Below are 16114 nucleotides of genomic sequence, written 5' to 3'. Positions count from 1 at the left end.
ATTTTCTACAAAGCAAATATGACGCATACAGTTGATTACTAGCCTGTGCCTCATACCGGGTATATTTCTGTGGGATTGTTAGATTACTGTAATGTGCTCCATACAAGGCAAAAAAATGCTTACTGACAGACGGCAAATTTTCACAAAATCATTCATCAATCTAGTTCTTAACCTGAGAAACTGGTCCTGATAGAGCTCCTCGGGCTCCCGGTAGAGTCAAGGATCTAATTCATCATCTATAAGACTTATGGGAACAACAATCTTAAGCACTTGCCAAGAATGGATCTTCAACAAATAATGAGCATTCAACTTGATTCACCAACTAATAGCCTTGTGTGCATGACAGATTACCAAACCAACAATTACATTTACAGATAAGAATGATAAGACATCTGTCAAAAATACAGTTTTGACAACCAAAAAGAAAATATGGAAACTGAAAGAAAGAAGAAAATGTTAATAGTCACTAGCAATCAGAATAGAGTCCACATTGAAAAGCAGGTTCCTTGTCCTTGCTCGAGGCCCAATATTTACCTGGTTATTTTATGGAAAAATAGGTGAGGAGGGCGGCTAAACGTCTGAAGTCAGAGGATTTTCTGGCCATCACCATTCTTCTCTGCAATGTCTATATTGAAAATTGGGAAGGTTCCCTTGGGGTGCACTGGAAATAATCACTGGTGTGCAGTAGTGTCACTAATCTCGCAATGCCCAGGATCAGTCACAAATACTGTTTGGTTGGATCAAGCTTTTTCTTACCTTATTTTAAAATAGGCCTAATTATTATTGCTTTTTTCTATATAAATCATAGAGACAAGACCAGTTTCAGAGTGTGTGACTGACTCTATGAAAGATGCTGAATGCAGACTGTAGAAATTGTTCAATTTGCCATTATACCTTATCTAAATTGAACATTTGGTTAAATACTACTATGTTTGTGAGTCATTCTTGAAGAAAGGTATTGGCTCTCTGAAAATGTTTGATTCAGTTGTGTTGGTTGTTGTGGTTGTGTCATGTGTGGGTACAGTGTCAATAGTGTATGTGCGTTGTGTCATGGGTGTATGTCAATGTGTGTTTTTGGCATGTTCGGGTTGTGTTGTGATGGATGATGATGTGTATGTAGTGTGTTGTATAGTGTGTAGTGCAAGGGGACACATATGGCTAAGGTACCGTGTGTGTGTGTCAGTTACCTCTATTCCATAGCCCCTGCTATTGTACGAAGTCCATTGGGTCCTGCCACCGTGTCCCTCCATCAGCAATCCGTCGCTAGTCCTCTTCTTGCAGAGCTGTAACATCTAAAAGGCCGGGCATAACACCATTGACTTGACGGTCTTCTGAGGCCCTCCGCCAATGTGACCTGGTGGTAACACCACCAATATCTTAATCAGGCCCTTAGAGAGGTGCTTCCACCTTTGATTGTTCCTTATGTGACCCTCAGGCAAGGCATAGTGGTCGCAAACAAGATACTTGCAGGAACTCGCAACACATTTCAGACATTTATGTCTAGTTTTTCAAAAGCAAATCCACGCTTTGGTGTTTTGTTTCTGAAAATCAAATAATAAACCCTGTGGCAAGTAGTGTTTTTTATTACTGCTGCTACTGCCTTGTAAGAGCCACTGTCTCCCACTGCCTGGCAGACCTGCCATAATCTCAACGTTTTCCCCAAAAGGCTTTCATTAATGGTGCCAAGGGGAGCTTGATAAAAGAGAGACTTGTTACTCATTAGGAGGAAGCAATGATGTACGAGAGCCAAGGATGGATGGAGTGAGTTTGACACACTGACATTAGCAGCAATAACTCCCTGTTGGAAAGTTGACTGAATAAGTCAAAGGCAATGTTGAACTAATGGCGTTTGTGGAAAGTGTGTTACACATGGATGAGGGGAATGATGGATGACATCAAATCATACTTACGAAAACACAGAATTTAAGGTTGATGTGCTGTTCTTGTTGTCGTAGACCTGCTGTGCCACGACCTCTGGCACCGTGGAGAGGATCTTCCCAACCTCAGGCTGGAAGTCGAATGTCACAATGCTCTTCAATGTTCTGTCCCTTGTGAATGCCATGAATTTAAATAAAAAGCTATGACCTAGATTTTGGGCTCTTTCAATCCAGTTTTCACCCACTTCAGTAGGAGGAGATGCCGTGTAGATCTTCCCATCATCTTTTGAGACACACCAAAGTTTGCCATCGGGACTAAAAGACATAAAGTGGCTTAAACCACTCCATCCACCTGTGCCAATAGCCTGGCTTGCTGCAAACCAATCTTCATTTGCACTCGTTGGAGGACTTTTCTTTACAAATTTATCTTCGGTCACTGCATAAAGTATCCCCTGGGGATCAAAGAAGAGAGCGTAAAATCCTTCCCATCCGGCATTACCAATTTTGTTAGCCTGTGTGTACAACCAGGACACATTTTCATTGGTTGGTGGGGAACCTTTGTAGAGCTCACCCTCATGAGTGACGCCATAAAGCGTGCCATCGGGGTGAAAGAAAAGGCGCTTGAATCTTCCCCAGTCTGTTTTCCCTACGCGCTTTGCAGTATCCTGGAACCAGTTCTTCGATGGATTTGTAGGCATAGGACCTTTGTATATCTCAGAGCCTTTCACGGCATACATATCACCATCAGGACTGAAGAACACATGACTTAGAGCGCTCAGCCTCCCCAGTTCAATAGCTCTAGTTTTGTAGTCGTCGAGGTAAGCTGCTGGGGGCAACCCCGCCCTGCCTACACCCTCATTGTCCACAGTGAACAAAATCACATCTGAAAAGAAAAAGAGAGAGGTTATTGATGCACCTGATAGTTGTTCACAGAAAGATAGCAATGAGGCACAGTATTCTCCTTACAGTGTTCTGTCATAGATGCCAGTTGCGTCACCGTGGTAGCAGCTGTAACCCATGGAAACATGAGCTTCAAAGACATGTGCAGGATATCGTTATTAGTTGAAGCAGAGCATTGTAATGAGGTTAGAAATTGTCATTTAGCCCAAGTAGAAACTGAAGTTGCAGTTATAAGTTTCAAAATGGCCACTGAGCTGTGAACCTGTGATGATAACACGTCTATGTTGCTTTATTTGTGCTGATTATAAATACGAAGAGCTTTCCTAACTCAGTCTTTATACAGTCTTAGGGAGTCCTGTTCATATATGTATGTATGTATGTATGTATGTATGTGTGTATGTATAGAGTGCATAATGACCATTGAGCAGTGCACCTATGATGATGACAAGTGCATGTGCCTTACTAGTACTGACTATAAATACAAAGAGCTGTCCTACCTCACATGTCCATCCATCTTCTGTTCTGTGTCTACTTTTGGGCACTTTATTTAACCAAAGGGCAACAATGCCATGATTGTGGTTGCACGCAAATAAGGCAGAGTGGCCATAACTTGACTATGGGCCTGATTTACATCTTGGCGGAGGGAATACTCTGTCACAAACGTGACGGATACGCATAGAAACCTCAACCAACCCCATCAACAAGCCTCTTCTCGAGTAAAGCATAAAGTCGAAAATAAGGCGGCAACTGTTTTACACTTTCTTACTTTTATGGGATAAGCACTAATATCACTCAGTCCTAGTGCTTAATTTGTAAAAAAATAAAATAAAATAAAAACATAAGTGCCAGGACCCTTCTCAGGTGGCCTGTGCAGCTAGCACCACCCACTGCCCCTGCAAGTGCTACCATACAACAGTACCAACACGACAACTAACCATCTCACCTTTACAAGTGTGATAATTCATACTATTCTGGGCCCCTAAAGCTATAGCAATAGCTTGGGCGGCAGATATTAGTTATCTTTAATGTATATTGAATTATTAATAAACTGCTTTTCTCTAAATTAGACAAAAGTGCCGGTGTTGATGATTTAGTGTCGGTTCCGAGGCCTGGAAACTACCAGCTCAAATAAAGCACATCTCACTCCTGTATTGTTTGAGTTGTTCGAGTGCAATATCTGAATAAATGAATTTATGCATACAGAATCTATGCATAAGATTTAATACCATTTGACAAAATAGGTGCCAAAAACTGATTTGAGCATATTTTTCCTTTCAATCCCTGCAGAATTCCCACCTAAAACAATTAGTTTTCATATGAGGGTGTTTCTGTTCCTGCACGAAATACCTCTAGGTTGGAGCAGCCCTTACTAGATGCACTGTCAAATATCAGGGATGTCACTTGACAGCATAAGGGTCAATTGATGGCATCACTTCCTATGATGTTATTAGGGTGAAAGGTCACATGATATTAGTTCCCTTGATTTCACTGTTTGACCAACAGATGTGATATCACTTCTGCTGCTCCAAGCAAAGTATCTCCCTCTTCTCATTCATCATGACCGCTCCCACCCATGCTATTTGAGGCACAAAGCAACAATGGCAGGGTGTTGCGTTGTAAAACTGGGGTGCAAGTCTGCAAACTTTGTGTACATGAAAGCGTATCTATCAAAAACCATGACAAATTCAAAACCTATGTTAAAGGCTTTACTTATTTATACAAGGCTAATACCACTTTACAGCGGTGTCAGAGCACACTCAAGTGCCGGGGAGTCAATCTCTATTGGTCAGATCTTTTGTTGTATGTTTTGTGGAGCTTGATGACCTCATGTGCGCCTTACAAAATGTGGGCTGTAGCCTTCCGCTGATGAGCTGAAATCTTTGAATCTCAGAGAGAGGGATTTGTCGTTCTTGATGGATGGAGGTTTCCTCTGAAAGCTGTTTTTGTCTAGGTAGTTTAGGGCTGCGGCCACAGGACATCTTGCCCAGATGGAAGACCATGGTGTGGTAGACTACTGATCATCCCAACGCCATGTGCACAAGGCACAGCTTCTTGAAGGGTGGTCCTCCTTAATTGGTGATACAATTCAGGGCTCTCATGGGAAACATAATATGGGCAGACCAACATGGCTGAAGAGTTTGCAGGTATTGGACCTTTTGGAGTTATCTTAGGTTTCCCTCTTGGAGTTCCTTAGTAATAGTATTCTAATGATCAACAAGACGTACGATGACCGAGAGGCCCAGGCTTATGCTACGGGGTGGAGAATGTGGAGGGGTACCATTTGTCCCACCACCTTACTTCCTGCTGATTCCGGAAAACACTTCCATGCTAGAGGGGAAATTGTTTCTGTTTGCTTATTGCTGACTTTGGTTCTATGTGGATGAAAGAATGGGTGTCTGGGTGTATGCTAATCTGCTTGGTTTGACTTGGTGGAAAACAGCAGAGTGGGTTGTGGGCATATACCTTTTAAAATACAAGGGTAAGCAACTTTAATCAGCACCTGTATTTGTTTTCAAACTCTTGATCATAAATTGATCATAAATTGGGCATTTTGAGCTGGAGCAGGTTTACATTAAGCTGCTTACATCTACGTCACACATGGCCACAGTACGGTGCCAGGTAGCAACAACTGGCCTAGTATTATTATTTCTAGGGAAAGGGAGTGTCCACATATTAAAATGCTATTGTGTCTACAGCTTCAAAAAGCCTTGCACATGGGCAGATTTGAACGTATATTGGGCCTGTATTAGTAGTTATGTTATTGGTAGTCACTTTTTACAGCTGTAGGATGTCATGCCCACCTTATAAGCATATCTGCCTCAATAAAGTCATGTTTTCAGTTTTGTAATATGCCCTAACTAAACACATCCTGAAGAGCATGCAACAGTGTTTCTCATTTTGAACACTACTGCCCAATATGATGCATTGTTGCCAGTACCACAGAGTGCTGACCAGTAAGAAACTGATATGCACTTGCTGAATATGAGAACCCCTGGTCCGAAATTCAAATCTACCACCTTCATAAAGTGCTGACCATCTGGAAAGGCAGTCTATGTGCTGAACTAGTAGGAGGCCTTGTAAGATTACCCAGATAAAGCACAGCTATAGAGGAAGAGCTCTGGCAGCCAAAGAAGTATGCTAAAGGGTAAAGTGCTGTCTCTAGAAGTGGTGAGAGCTCATTTTCACTGAAAAAAACAAGATTAAAGTGAAGTTATAGTTAGGTGAATTTGTCAGTGTGAACATTAACATTTTGAACAAAAAAAAGCACAGAAATTCACCAGTTATAGCTAGCAGCACTAACTATAACTTGCGCCCCTACCATGCACTGCTTATGACAGCGTCATTTATGACATGTTCTATGACATTGTTTATGATGTCTCTGACGACATCATTGGTGACATCATCCATTGACTGTGCTCTTTGTTTTATACTTTAGATTGTCGTGGAGAGCTAGCATATTGCTTTTTCACTTAATTTTGTACTGTTTGGGTCCAGCTAATAGATGTAAGTATTTATAAAATGCATGACCTCCTAAAGCGTTGTAGCTGTATAGCGTTACTGAACATGTTATAAGTCTGTGGGGCATATTTAAGAGCCACGAGTGCCCCCTTGCGTAAGTGTATTTTTTTTTTTACGCTAATGTGGCCCAACGAGGCCAAAATTCCCGTGCCATATTTACAAAGTGGCGCAATGCATGCATTGGCCACTTCGTAACCCTTTGCGCTACATTATGCCTGTGCCAGGCATAATGTATGCAAAGGGGGCGTTTCCCTGTTAGGGGGCTGAAAAAATGGAGCAAAGAAATCGAAGAGATTTCTTTGCATCATTTGTTTGGCACTTTTAACTCCTGCTCAGAGCAGGCGTTAAAAGGAGGCACACCTTTGATTACAATGGGCCTCATTGGGCTTTGCAGGATTAGCATCTAAATTTTAGGAGCTAATCCTGCAAAGCTCCGGACTAACATAAAAAATTATGACACTAGTCTCCGAACTACCGCCATGGTGCGCTGTATTTTAAATACAGCGCACATATGGAGGTGTTAGGGGGGCGCTAAGGGGTGCAAGAAAAGTGGCTCTGCACTGTGTGCAGCACCACTTTTCTTAAATATGCCCCTTTGTTTTCAAGAGTAACTCTCTGTACAGGTGACAGTAGACCTGTACTGATTATGTTCCATGTAAGTATCTTGGTACTGCAGAAAAGGTTTTCAGCAGGGCAAATATTCTACATTCTAAGGCCCATATTTTTACTTTTTGACGCACAACTGCACCAACGCAGTTGTGCGTCAAAACTTTTAACGCCGGCTAACGCCATTCCAACGCGCCATGCGGGCGCCTTATTTATGGAATGACGTTAGCCGGCGCTGCGGACTGGTGTGCGTCAAAAAAAATGACTCACACCAGGCAGCGCCGGCGTATGGGACAATGGGGGTTGTGCGTCAACAAATGGGGCAAGTCGGGTCTGAGGCAAAATTCAGGCCTCAAACCGGATTTGCGCCATTTTTTTTGGCGCCCAACCCCCAGAGTATAAATATGCCCCTAAGTATTGTAAGAAGCCTTGAGTTACTGAAGAGAATCGTCTAAGCATGACAATTTCTAGTTAACATAGAAGACTGTGTGCTCCAGCTACTAACCTATGTATGTGTTCTTGTCTAGCTTCAGAAGATGGGCTTATTACCATAGTTTGAACGGTGCAGGTAGTAGAATGTTTAGCACCTTCAGATCCTGGTTATTTTCAGTGAATAGTCTCTTTTTTGGCAGCTGTTGCATAGAGTGTGCACTGTTCTTAGTAGATATTTTTTTATAGTATGTGGGGTATTTCTTCAGAAAATTTCAGTGTTTGCAAACTGTGTGGTATAAAGTAAACCCTCTCTATAGAGTAAGCACTGTTTACAGTACTCAGTTTTGAACTTCACTTCACTTATCAACTTCTTGGCATATTTAAGAGCCCCTAGCGACACCAGAGCGTCACTTTAAATGACGCTCCGATGGCGTAATGGCCTGGGCCATATTTATAATGTGGCGTTAAGCCACTTTTTGTGGCTTAATACCACCTTGTAAATATGGCCCTTTCACACGCAGCACTTTGGTGGTCATTTCAACCTCGGCGGTCTTTTCACAAGACCGCTGAGGGACCGCCGTGCTGAAGACCGCCATTGCTGGCGGTCTTCCGCTCGGCGAATTATGACTGCTGGCGGCCCTCCGTCCCTTTCCGGACGGAGAGCCGCCAGCAGCCATACTGGCGGTCGGCGGGGAAGTGGAGGTTGCTCCACCTCCACCGCCCCGCCAACAGAACACCGCCCACCAAATCACGTTCCATTATTCAGCGTGGCGGTGTTCTGTTGATGGGGAGCTGGCGGCGGAGCAGCCCCCATGGATCCCGTCCCCTCCCGGAGGATCAACGGCCCAGGTAAGTTGATCGTCCGTTAGGGGAGGGGGATGGGGGGGTGTTGTGTGTTGTGTGCGTGCATGGGTGTGTGTGTGTGAGTGTGTTGAGGGGGTGTGTGAGTGCGTGTATGAATGCGGGGGTGTTGTGTGGCTGAATGTGTGCGCGTGTCTGCCTGTTTGTATGTCTGTGAGTATGTGTGCGTGTATGACTGTGTGTGTGTGTATTTTGATATGTATGTCGGCATGTGTGCGGGTATGAGTTTCGGGTGTGTCTGTATGTGTGTAGGGTGGGGGGGTGTTGTAATGTTGGGGGGGTGTGTGTGTTGGGGTGCGTGTATGGATGTTGGGGGGTGTGCATGTTTTGGTGCGTGTATGAATGTTGGGGTGGGGAGGGGTGCGTGTATGAATGTTGGGGGTGGGGAGGGGGGACCTGCCACCTTTGGGGGGGTGTCAGGGGGGTGGGGGTGTGGGGGGGACTTCGCGGTGGGGGTGGGGGGTGTCGGGGATGGACTCGGGGGAGGGGGTGGGGGGTGGCGGAGACCCCTATCAGTGCCAGGGAAGGATTTCCCTGGCATTGATAGTGCTTACCGCCATGGATTACATGGCGGTTCCCAACCCCGTGAAATCCATGGCGGTAAGCCGGGTCGTGATACCGCCGGCGGTCTTGTGACGGCCGCCGGGCTGGAGACCCATGTCTCCAGCACGGCGGTCGTTACCGCCCTGGCGGTCGGATCGGAGAAGTGGCGGATGACCATGGCGGTAACCGCAATGGTCATAGTTCCGATTTTTTTACCGCCGGCCTGTTGGCGGTAAGACCGCCACTTCTCCACCAGCCGCCAGGGTCGTAATGAGGGCCTTTGTGTGGAAGGGGCATGCAATGGGTGTTGCTGTGGGCGTGACCCCCCTTCCTGAGCCTCATCAAGCCCTGGGCACTTCATCCCCCAGGGTCGTATCTATTTTGAAGGGGAGGGGTGTAACATGGCCCCTTCCTGACCCTTATCAGGAGATGGGGACCCCATCCTCCTTGGCCGTTTTTTTGTTTAAAGGGGAAGGCGGCTGCATGCCCTCCTCCCTGAGCCTCATTAGGCCCCGGTGAACCCATCCCCTAGGGCTGTTATTTTAAGGTGGGTGCGCCCATACACGTTAGGCACCGCGGGGAAGCCCCAAGGCCCCCGCAGCCCTAGCCGTCTCCCTGCATGCTGTGGGAATCGGTGTTGCTCCCACCCACAGGGAGCTGCTATTTATGCTGCTCCCTCTGGGCGGGACCAATATCTTTTTTCAGTTTTCCTGCCTGCATCAGTGTGGGCAGGGAAGTAGATATAAAGTCTGCTTCCAGAAAGTGGGAGAATTTTTAAAGCTTCCACCTGCTGGGTGCAGGCTTTGCGTTGTCTCCCATTTGGTGGACGTTTTTAAAAATGCTCCTGTCAGGTGAGAGCAAACACAAGTTTCCATGCCTGTGCTGGTGTAGCTCCCCAGGACATTGCATGTGAGCTGGCCCCCGGGGAATGGGGTCCCTGTGGCAGCTAAGGGCTCAGGGAGGGGGCCCCCTCCCTTTTTAAAAAGTAGTGGCCCTGGTAGAAGAGGTCCCCAGTACCTTTTAAAGGCTCAAGAAGGGGGCTCCACAGCCCCCCTCCCCTTAACAAATACAGTGGACCCGGGCATGGGGTTCCCCATGGGCAAAAGCAGTGTGTGGAGGGGGCTGCATGTCCCCCTTCCCTTAAAATATTTTGGGCCCCAATGGATGAGGTATCTGAGGCCAAAAACAGCCTGGAGAAGAGACCATGTTCCCCCCTCCCCAATAAAAATAAACATAGGTCATCCCCCGCATTCTTGGCCCACCCTGGGGCGGTTTAAAAAAGAAGCATGGGAGCCCACGCTTCTTTCTTTTTTTTTTTAAATGGCGTAGATTTGCAGATCCTCCGTGAATCGCAGCAAAAGAGAGGGTGGCCCCACCACCAGGCCTAGTGGGTCAGGGAATCCCTATGTCCCTTATGTCATTTTTTTACATTTTTTTCTAGGACTCATGACTGAGTTCCAAGTCCTAAGATGGCTACCACCACTTCTTGGTTGAGGTGGTGGTAGCCAATCAGATTTCAGTTTGAGATCTGTCTTCTCCTCAGATCCTCCACGGCGTGATAAATAAAAAATTTTAATCCTAGGTTTTCCAAGATCTAGCTTTTTGCCAAATTCTGTGTAAATCCGTTCAGCTGTTTAGACTGCAGCGGTGTCTAAAGTTCCTATGGAAAAATGAATTGGTAAAATGTGTTTTCAGACCCCCCCCCTTTTGTCAGCCCCCGCTTGATGGATGATCCAGAACCTATACATGTGCAAACTAGTCAATAAGTAGCACTTTTTTGGAAAGTTTAATGGAGATTCCTCAAATAGAGCCAAAGGTGTTAGAAAGACAAAAAAATGCATTACCTATGGAAACACAATCATATATACATAGTCATATATATATATATATATATATATATATATGTATATTCACTGAAAAAAACAAAAGGTACAGACATTATAGACTCATATTTTAAACGTACCAAACCATAGAAATTCACCTGTTATAGTTAGAGTTATCTTGAGTAACTATAACTTGTGCCTTAAGGTAACTTTAACTTGTGCCCCCGCCATGCACAGTTTTTTGGTAAAATATTTTACCGCAAATATTACATTGATATTGTCAGTGATGTTATCAAAGATGTCAAGAGTGCTGTAATTTGTGGGGTAATTAACAGTGTATGGAGAGGGCGAAAGTTATAGATATTAACTATAACAGGTGAATTTCTATGGTTTTGTTCGTTTAAAATGTGAACCTTTGTTTTTTCTGTGAATTTCTATGTTTTTAAAAATGTTATTTCCTGACTATAATGTCCCTGTAAGCTTTGTTTTTTCAGTGAATTTCTATGGTGTTTTTAACATATAGTAACGTATAGTAATTTTCATCACTATACGTTAACCCAACTACCGCTGCACACGGCCGAGGCCCTGAGGTCAACCTTGCACTGTACACAGCCTTCGCACAGGCGCCTGCAGCCAGACCCTATGGCCAACCCCCCTAACCAGCCAACCCAAAGGGCCGTGTGCAGTGGGAGTTGACTGCAGCCTGTCTCGTGGGGTGTGAGAATAGATGTGAAAGGGTGTATCTGGGGCTGAGAGTGGCTGTGAGAGTCTTTGGGTGTGAGAGTGTGTATCTCAGTGTATTAGTGGATGCGTCAGTGGCTGTGCAGGTCTGTGAGTGGGTGCATGAGTGTGTCAGTGGGTCTGTGAGTGGATACTTGAGAGTCTGATTGTGGCTCTGAGTGGGTACACAAGGGTCTGAGTGTGTCTGTGAGTGGGTGCGTGAGTGTCTGAGTGGGTCTGTGAGTGGGTGCGTGAGGGTCTGATTGTGGATGTAAGTGGGTGCGCGAGGGTCTGAGTGGGCCTGTGAGTGGGTGTGTGAGTGTCTCAGTGGGTCTTTGAGTGGGTGTGTAAGGGTCTGAGTGGGTGTATGCGTGGGAGAAAGAGATTGAAAGAGAGAGTGAGAAAGAAACAGATAGAGAGTTTTTAAGGTTTTGATGGATGATATACTTAGAATGAGCTATTTCTGGACAAATTGAAAAGAAAAATGTATTTGTCAATTAAAAAGTGTGAGATCGCCTTTCAGTATGAGCCTTAAACTTTTGAAGCTTAAAAGAAATTAAAGGAGGGAAATGATCACAGACACACCTGGAGTATAACCCTTAACAGTCAGTGTGAGGGTCTGGGACCTTAACCATTAGGCCACAGGTGAATCCTTGATGGACTGTTTCCAGACATACTTATGACATGCAAACCACACATGTGAAAGAAGAGAAATGTAAATGTTCTGTTACTAGGAAACTTTAACAGTTAGAACACTAGTAAATAAACAAACACATTTCCAAGCGATACCAAGATTTGAACCTTCAGCCTACTGAGTGACAGAACAAGAAGTTGACCATTAGGCTAGAACTGACTCTGTTACAGTCTCCATCCAAACGTAATTATAACATTCGCACCAAACATCTTGCTGCTCTTACTCTTTTTAGTCATTGCATGGAGAGACCATGCAGTGACAATCTCTCTCTCTCTTCCATCTCTTTATGGAATGGAAGAGAGAGAGAGAGTGACAGGACGACGGGAGGAGTCTGAGGCCCCCACTGTCTTATCTGGCTTCCCGCATCCAGCAAGAGCCGGCATTGCTCCCAGAAGCAGGGAGCTGCTTCAAAATAGCAGCTCCCTGCCTGTAGGAGCAATGTTTTCATCTGTTTCCCTGCAAGCATATTGCATGGCATGGTGAAGGCATGAGTTATAGTTACCTTAGGGCGCGAGTTATAGTTACTTGAAATAACTCTAACTGTAACAGCTGAATATCTACGGGTTTGTGCCTGTAAATTCAGAACCTAACTATGATGTCCCTGTAACCTTTGCTATTTTTTCAGCTTTTTCAGTGAATTTGTAAGGTTTTGTGAATGTTTATTCCTAACTATAACATCCCTGTAACCTTTGTTTTTTTTGTGTGAATTTCTATGTTTTTTTTAACGCAGCAGGGGTTGGCCAAAGGGCCTCCCCACGTGCTGCCAACCCCACACCATGGCCAGGCCGTGAGCTCAACCCTCCACATGCATCCAGTCCCACACCTGCGTGCCCCCCTCCACCATAAATATAGTGGTGGCCCCCGAGAATGGGGTTCTCCAGGCCAAAAATGACCTGGGGAGAGAGGCCACATATTCCTCCTCTAAAAAAGTGTGCCGGGCCCCAGGGGATGGGGTTGTCTGGGCCAAAATCGTCCCAGAGAGGGGGACAACCCCCTTGTCCTCCACAAAATGTGCCAGGCCGGGAGGATGGGGTCCCCGGGACAAAAAGGGACCTGGGGAGGAGGGTCCTGTGCCCCCCCACCCTAAAAAATGCACCATGCCCTAGAGGATAGGGTCCCTGGGGCCAAAAGCTGCTGGGTGAGGGGGCCCACGAGTTGGCTGCAGTTGGGGATTGGCCACAGGACCTGGCCGACAGCAACCCCCTAGCTACACACTGCCAAAGGCGTGAGGTTTGATGCATGTGGGGGGTTGGCTGCAGGCCAGTCTCTGCAGCTAACCCCGAAGGCAGCCAAATCGTGGTTCCCCTTATCAAGCCGCTTTTAGCCCCAGGGCCAAAGTCTGTGTGCAGTGTGGAGCTAGCTGGATGCAGGGGATTGGCCAGAAAAACTGGGGGGCGGGGGGTGTCCCAAAGCGCGTTTTCCCTGTGCAATTTCCCACAAGGATTTTAGACACGACTACAGTTCGAACCACTGGACGGAAGTACACCCAATTTGGTACAAAATAATTCACCAGTTATATTTATCTCAAATACATATAACTGACTCCCTAAACCATTATTGCCACTGACTGTGCCATCAGTGTTGTAATTTCAGGTGTTGCGGTGATGTTATCAATGATGGCGTAGAACCTGTAATAATTATGTTATGTTAAGAAAAGTTATAGACCAAATGGTTTCTTGGCTCTTTAACAACCAGGAGAGAAACATAGAGGCCTCGGGGTAATCATGAGTGAAGTAATATGTATGGTAATTAGGTAATTAGATTATTCATGAGTAAAATAATATATTTGATAATTAGCAGTGCATGGCGATGTCATTAAACAATATTTAAACAGCAGCAGAGAGTAAAAAGGATCAAAACTGTCAGACTTAGCAGGCTTTCTTGCTTTCTGCAAGTAAAACTTCCAGCCTCTAATAGTGACTTCACATTGGGCCCTGTTTGAGGAACAAATATAAACATGTGAGTGGACACTTACATCTCTACTGAAACCTATTTTTAGAAATACTCTCTATTTGCAAATATTCTCAGTAGGACGCCTGGAAAGTTGCACCAAACATGGTCCTCCAGGCTTACTACTGTGAATGTGCTGTGATGCGCCCTCATCCCCCCAGTGCAGGATTCTATCTATATAGCATAGTATTTTGCACATGGGTAATGCAGCCTCCTGTGCAAATGCATTTTTTTCAGTGTGGGAAAATAATTTTACTCATGCAGAAAACTCTTCGGCCACACCCACAGCGAATCTGGGGTTCACCTATTCCATGCCGCATTCTGAAAAGGGAGTTACTTCTGGCGTTGGCTGTAGTAAATCCCACACAATTTTCAAGGTGAGCAGTTTGGATGGGAATTTGCATGGCCGGACTGGCCATACATGACGTGTTTTCTGGTGCCATCGGAGTAGTTACATGTTTGTCTACCCTCCCCTTTTTGGCATCCATTTAGTTACACCTCTGCGTAGTTTGGAGGCTGGTGACGCGCCAAATGAGGGGAGGAGCACCTTAGGCAGGGGCATAATGCAAAATGTTTGCGCCCCCCCCCAGCACAATGTACTGAGGGGTCTCTGAGTTTCCCATATTTCACCGATTTTCACGGATCTTGGGCTTCATGGCGGCCCCTGGAAGGCTTTCGGGCTCTGTGAAAGATGGAGCCAACCCTGCACTAATCGATCCTAGTGGTCTCCTGTGCAGAGAAACAGTGTTTCTGATGAAGCATAAATCTCGTAGAGATTTATAAAAATTGGCTGTAATATCAGTCTTTGGGCTAAACACATCTTGGGGAGAATGCCACAGGTTCTAGTATTGCTCCTTTCTCAGTGCAATTTGGGGATTTTTCCAAGTCTGTTGTTCTCTTTTAATCCAGACCTGCAGTTCTTCATCCTTCTGTGTTGCCTACATGATAGATTTTAAAGTTCTCAATACAGGATGATTTTACATAGTATAAATCTAAAAGCAACTTCTTTATAAGGTCATTAGATATCATAAACCCCTATCATGGATCCGGACCTGGCAGACTCACGTTGGACACCGCTGAAATCTTGGCAAGCTAACAGTTTTAGTTATGAACGCCAGTTCTTTAGAAAAGAGAAAAACACTCAGGGAAGTCCGCACTGAGGAGCATCGAGGGGCATCGCCGAGGGTTCATCTTTAGTTCACGAGGGATTGTGGCAGGAGAACTGCCATTCAGCTTCTATGAATATCAATAACTCAAGACAATATTTTTTCTTTTGTTGAGATTGCGCAACATTTTTCCTAGTAAGAAATTAAAATATTAAGAAAGGACTAGAAAATCAAAAATTTCAACACATTCAACATCTTAAAACATCTAAATTTCCCTTTTGTTGGGGGTGGGGGTGGATTACACTTCCAATTTGTGCTGACTCTCCAATTCTATTCACAATGAAAACACAAAGCAAACACATTTTTCCAAGCACTTTACCTAACAAATATATACATTTTTGACAAAAGCCAAGTTAATGGGCGTTTCTGACCTGACTTGGACATGGCGGAGAGGACCTCTTCTGGTCGCTGGTGATCGGCGCTGAAAATAAAGTGTGTTAAGTCCTGTCAAAGGCCAAATGAGGTGTCCACAGCCTTATCAGAGCAACATGTACTGCAGCGGAAGATCTGTCGGTATAAATACATTACACAACTCCTCCTCTAGATGAAAACACACCTTATGTGTTCATCTCGTATTGCGAAAGGTCCACCACTCCCTTTCCGCAAACTCTCGACTCAGGTTTTGACTCGAGGTTGTGAGCTCTCTTTCGGACTGTGACATCTCTTTACACATTCTGCAACGAGAAAACATGTAGTGTTCTATTTGGGGTTATTGAAGTGTTGGCAATGCAACCCGAGGCTTACATTACCTGCAGAAGTTAATGTGTGTAATATGGAGGAGACCAAGAAATTAGCCAAAATACAGCAAAAATATCGTTCTTTTTTTTTAAATGGGAAAAAGGGCTGCAGAAGAAGGCTTGTGTTTTTTTCCTGAAAATGGTATCAACAAAGGGTTTGTGGTGCTAAAATCACCATCTTCCCAGCTTTCAGGAACAGGCAGACTTGAATCAGAAAACCGCATTTTTTAACACAATTTTGGCATTTTACTCGGACATACCCCATTTTTACTATTTTTTGTGCTTC

General features: G+C 44.9%; 1 protein-coding gene across 1 annotated transcript in view; it reads right to left on the bottom strand.

Annotated features, from left to right (window-relative positions):
• The window catches only part of LOC138290046 (uncharacterized), a 251644-nt gene extending 236026 nt beyond the window's left edge, over positions 1-15618 (bottom strand). The window contains exons 1-2 of the mRNA XM_069230220.1: positions 15463-15618; positions 1911-2760 (exon numbers count right to left, since the gene is read on the bottom strand). Coding sequence (XP_069086321.1) covers positions 1911-2760; positions 15463-15475 — 863 coding nt within the window. The 5' untranslated portion in view covers positions 15476-15618. The remainder of the gene's footprint in view (positions 1-1910; positions 2761-15462) is intronic.
• Between the last annotated feature and the right edge of the window lie 496 nt (positions 15619-16114).

The sequence above is a fragment of the Pleurodeles waltl genome, chromosome 1_1 (genome assembly GCF_031143425.1).
Source record: "Pleurodeles waltl isolate 20211129_DDA chromosome 1_1, aPleWal1.hap1.20221129, whole genome shotgun sequence".
Lineage (NCBI taxonomy): Eukaryota > Metazoa > Chordata > Amphibia > Caudata > Salamandridae > Pleurodeles > Pleurodeles waltl.
Note: the sequence above shows the minus strand (reverse complement) of the source record. Positions and strands in the feature narration are given on the sequence as shown.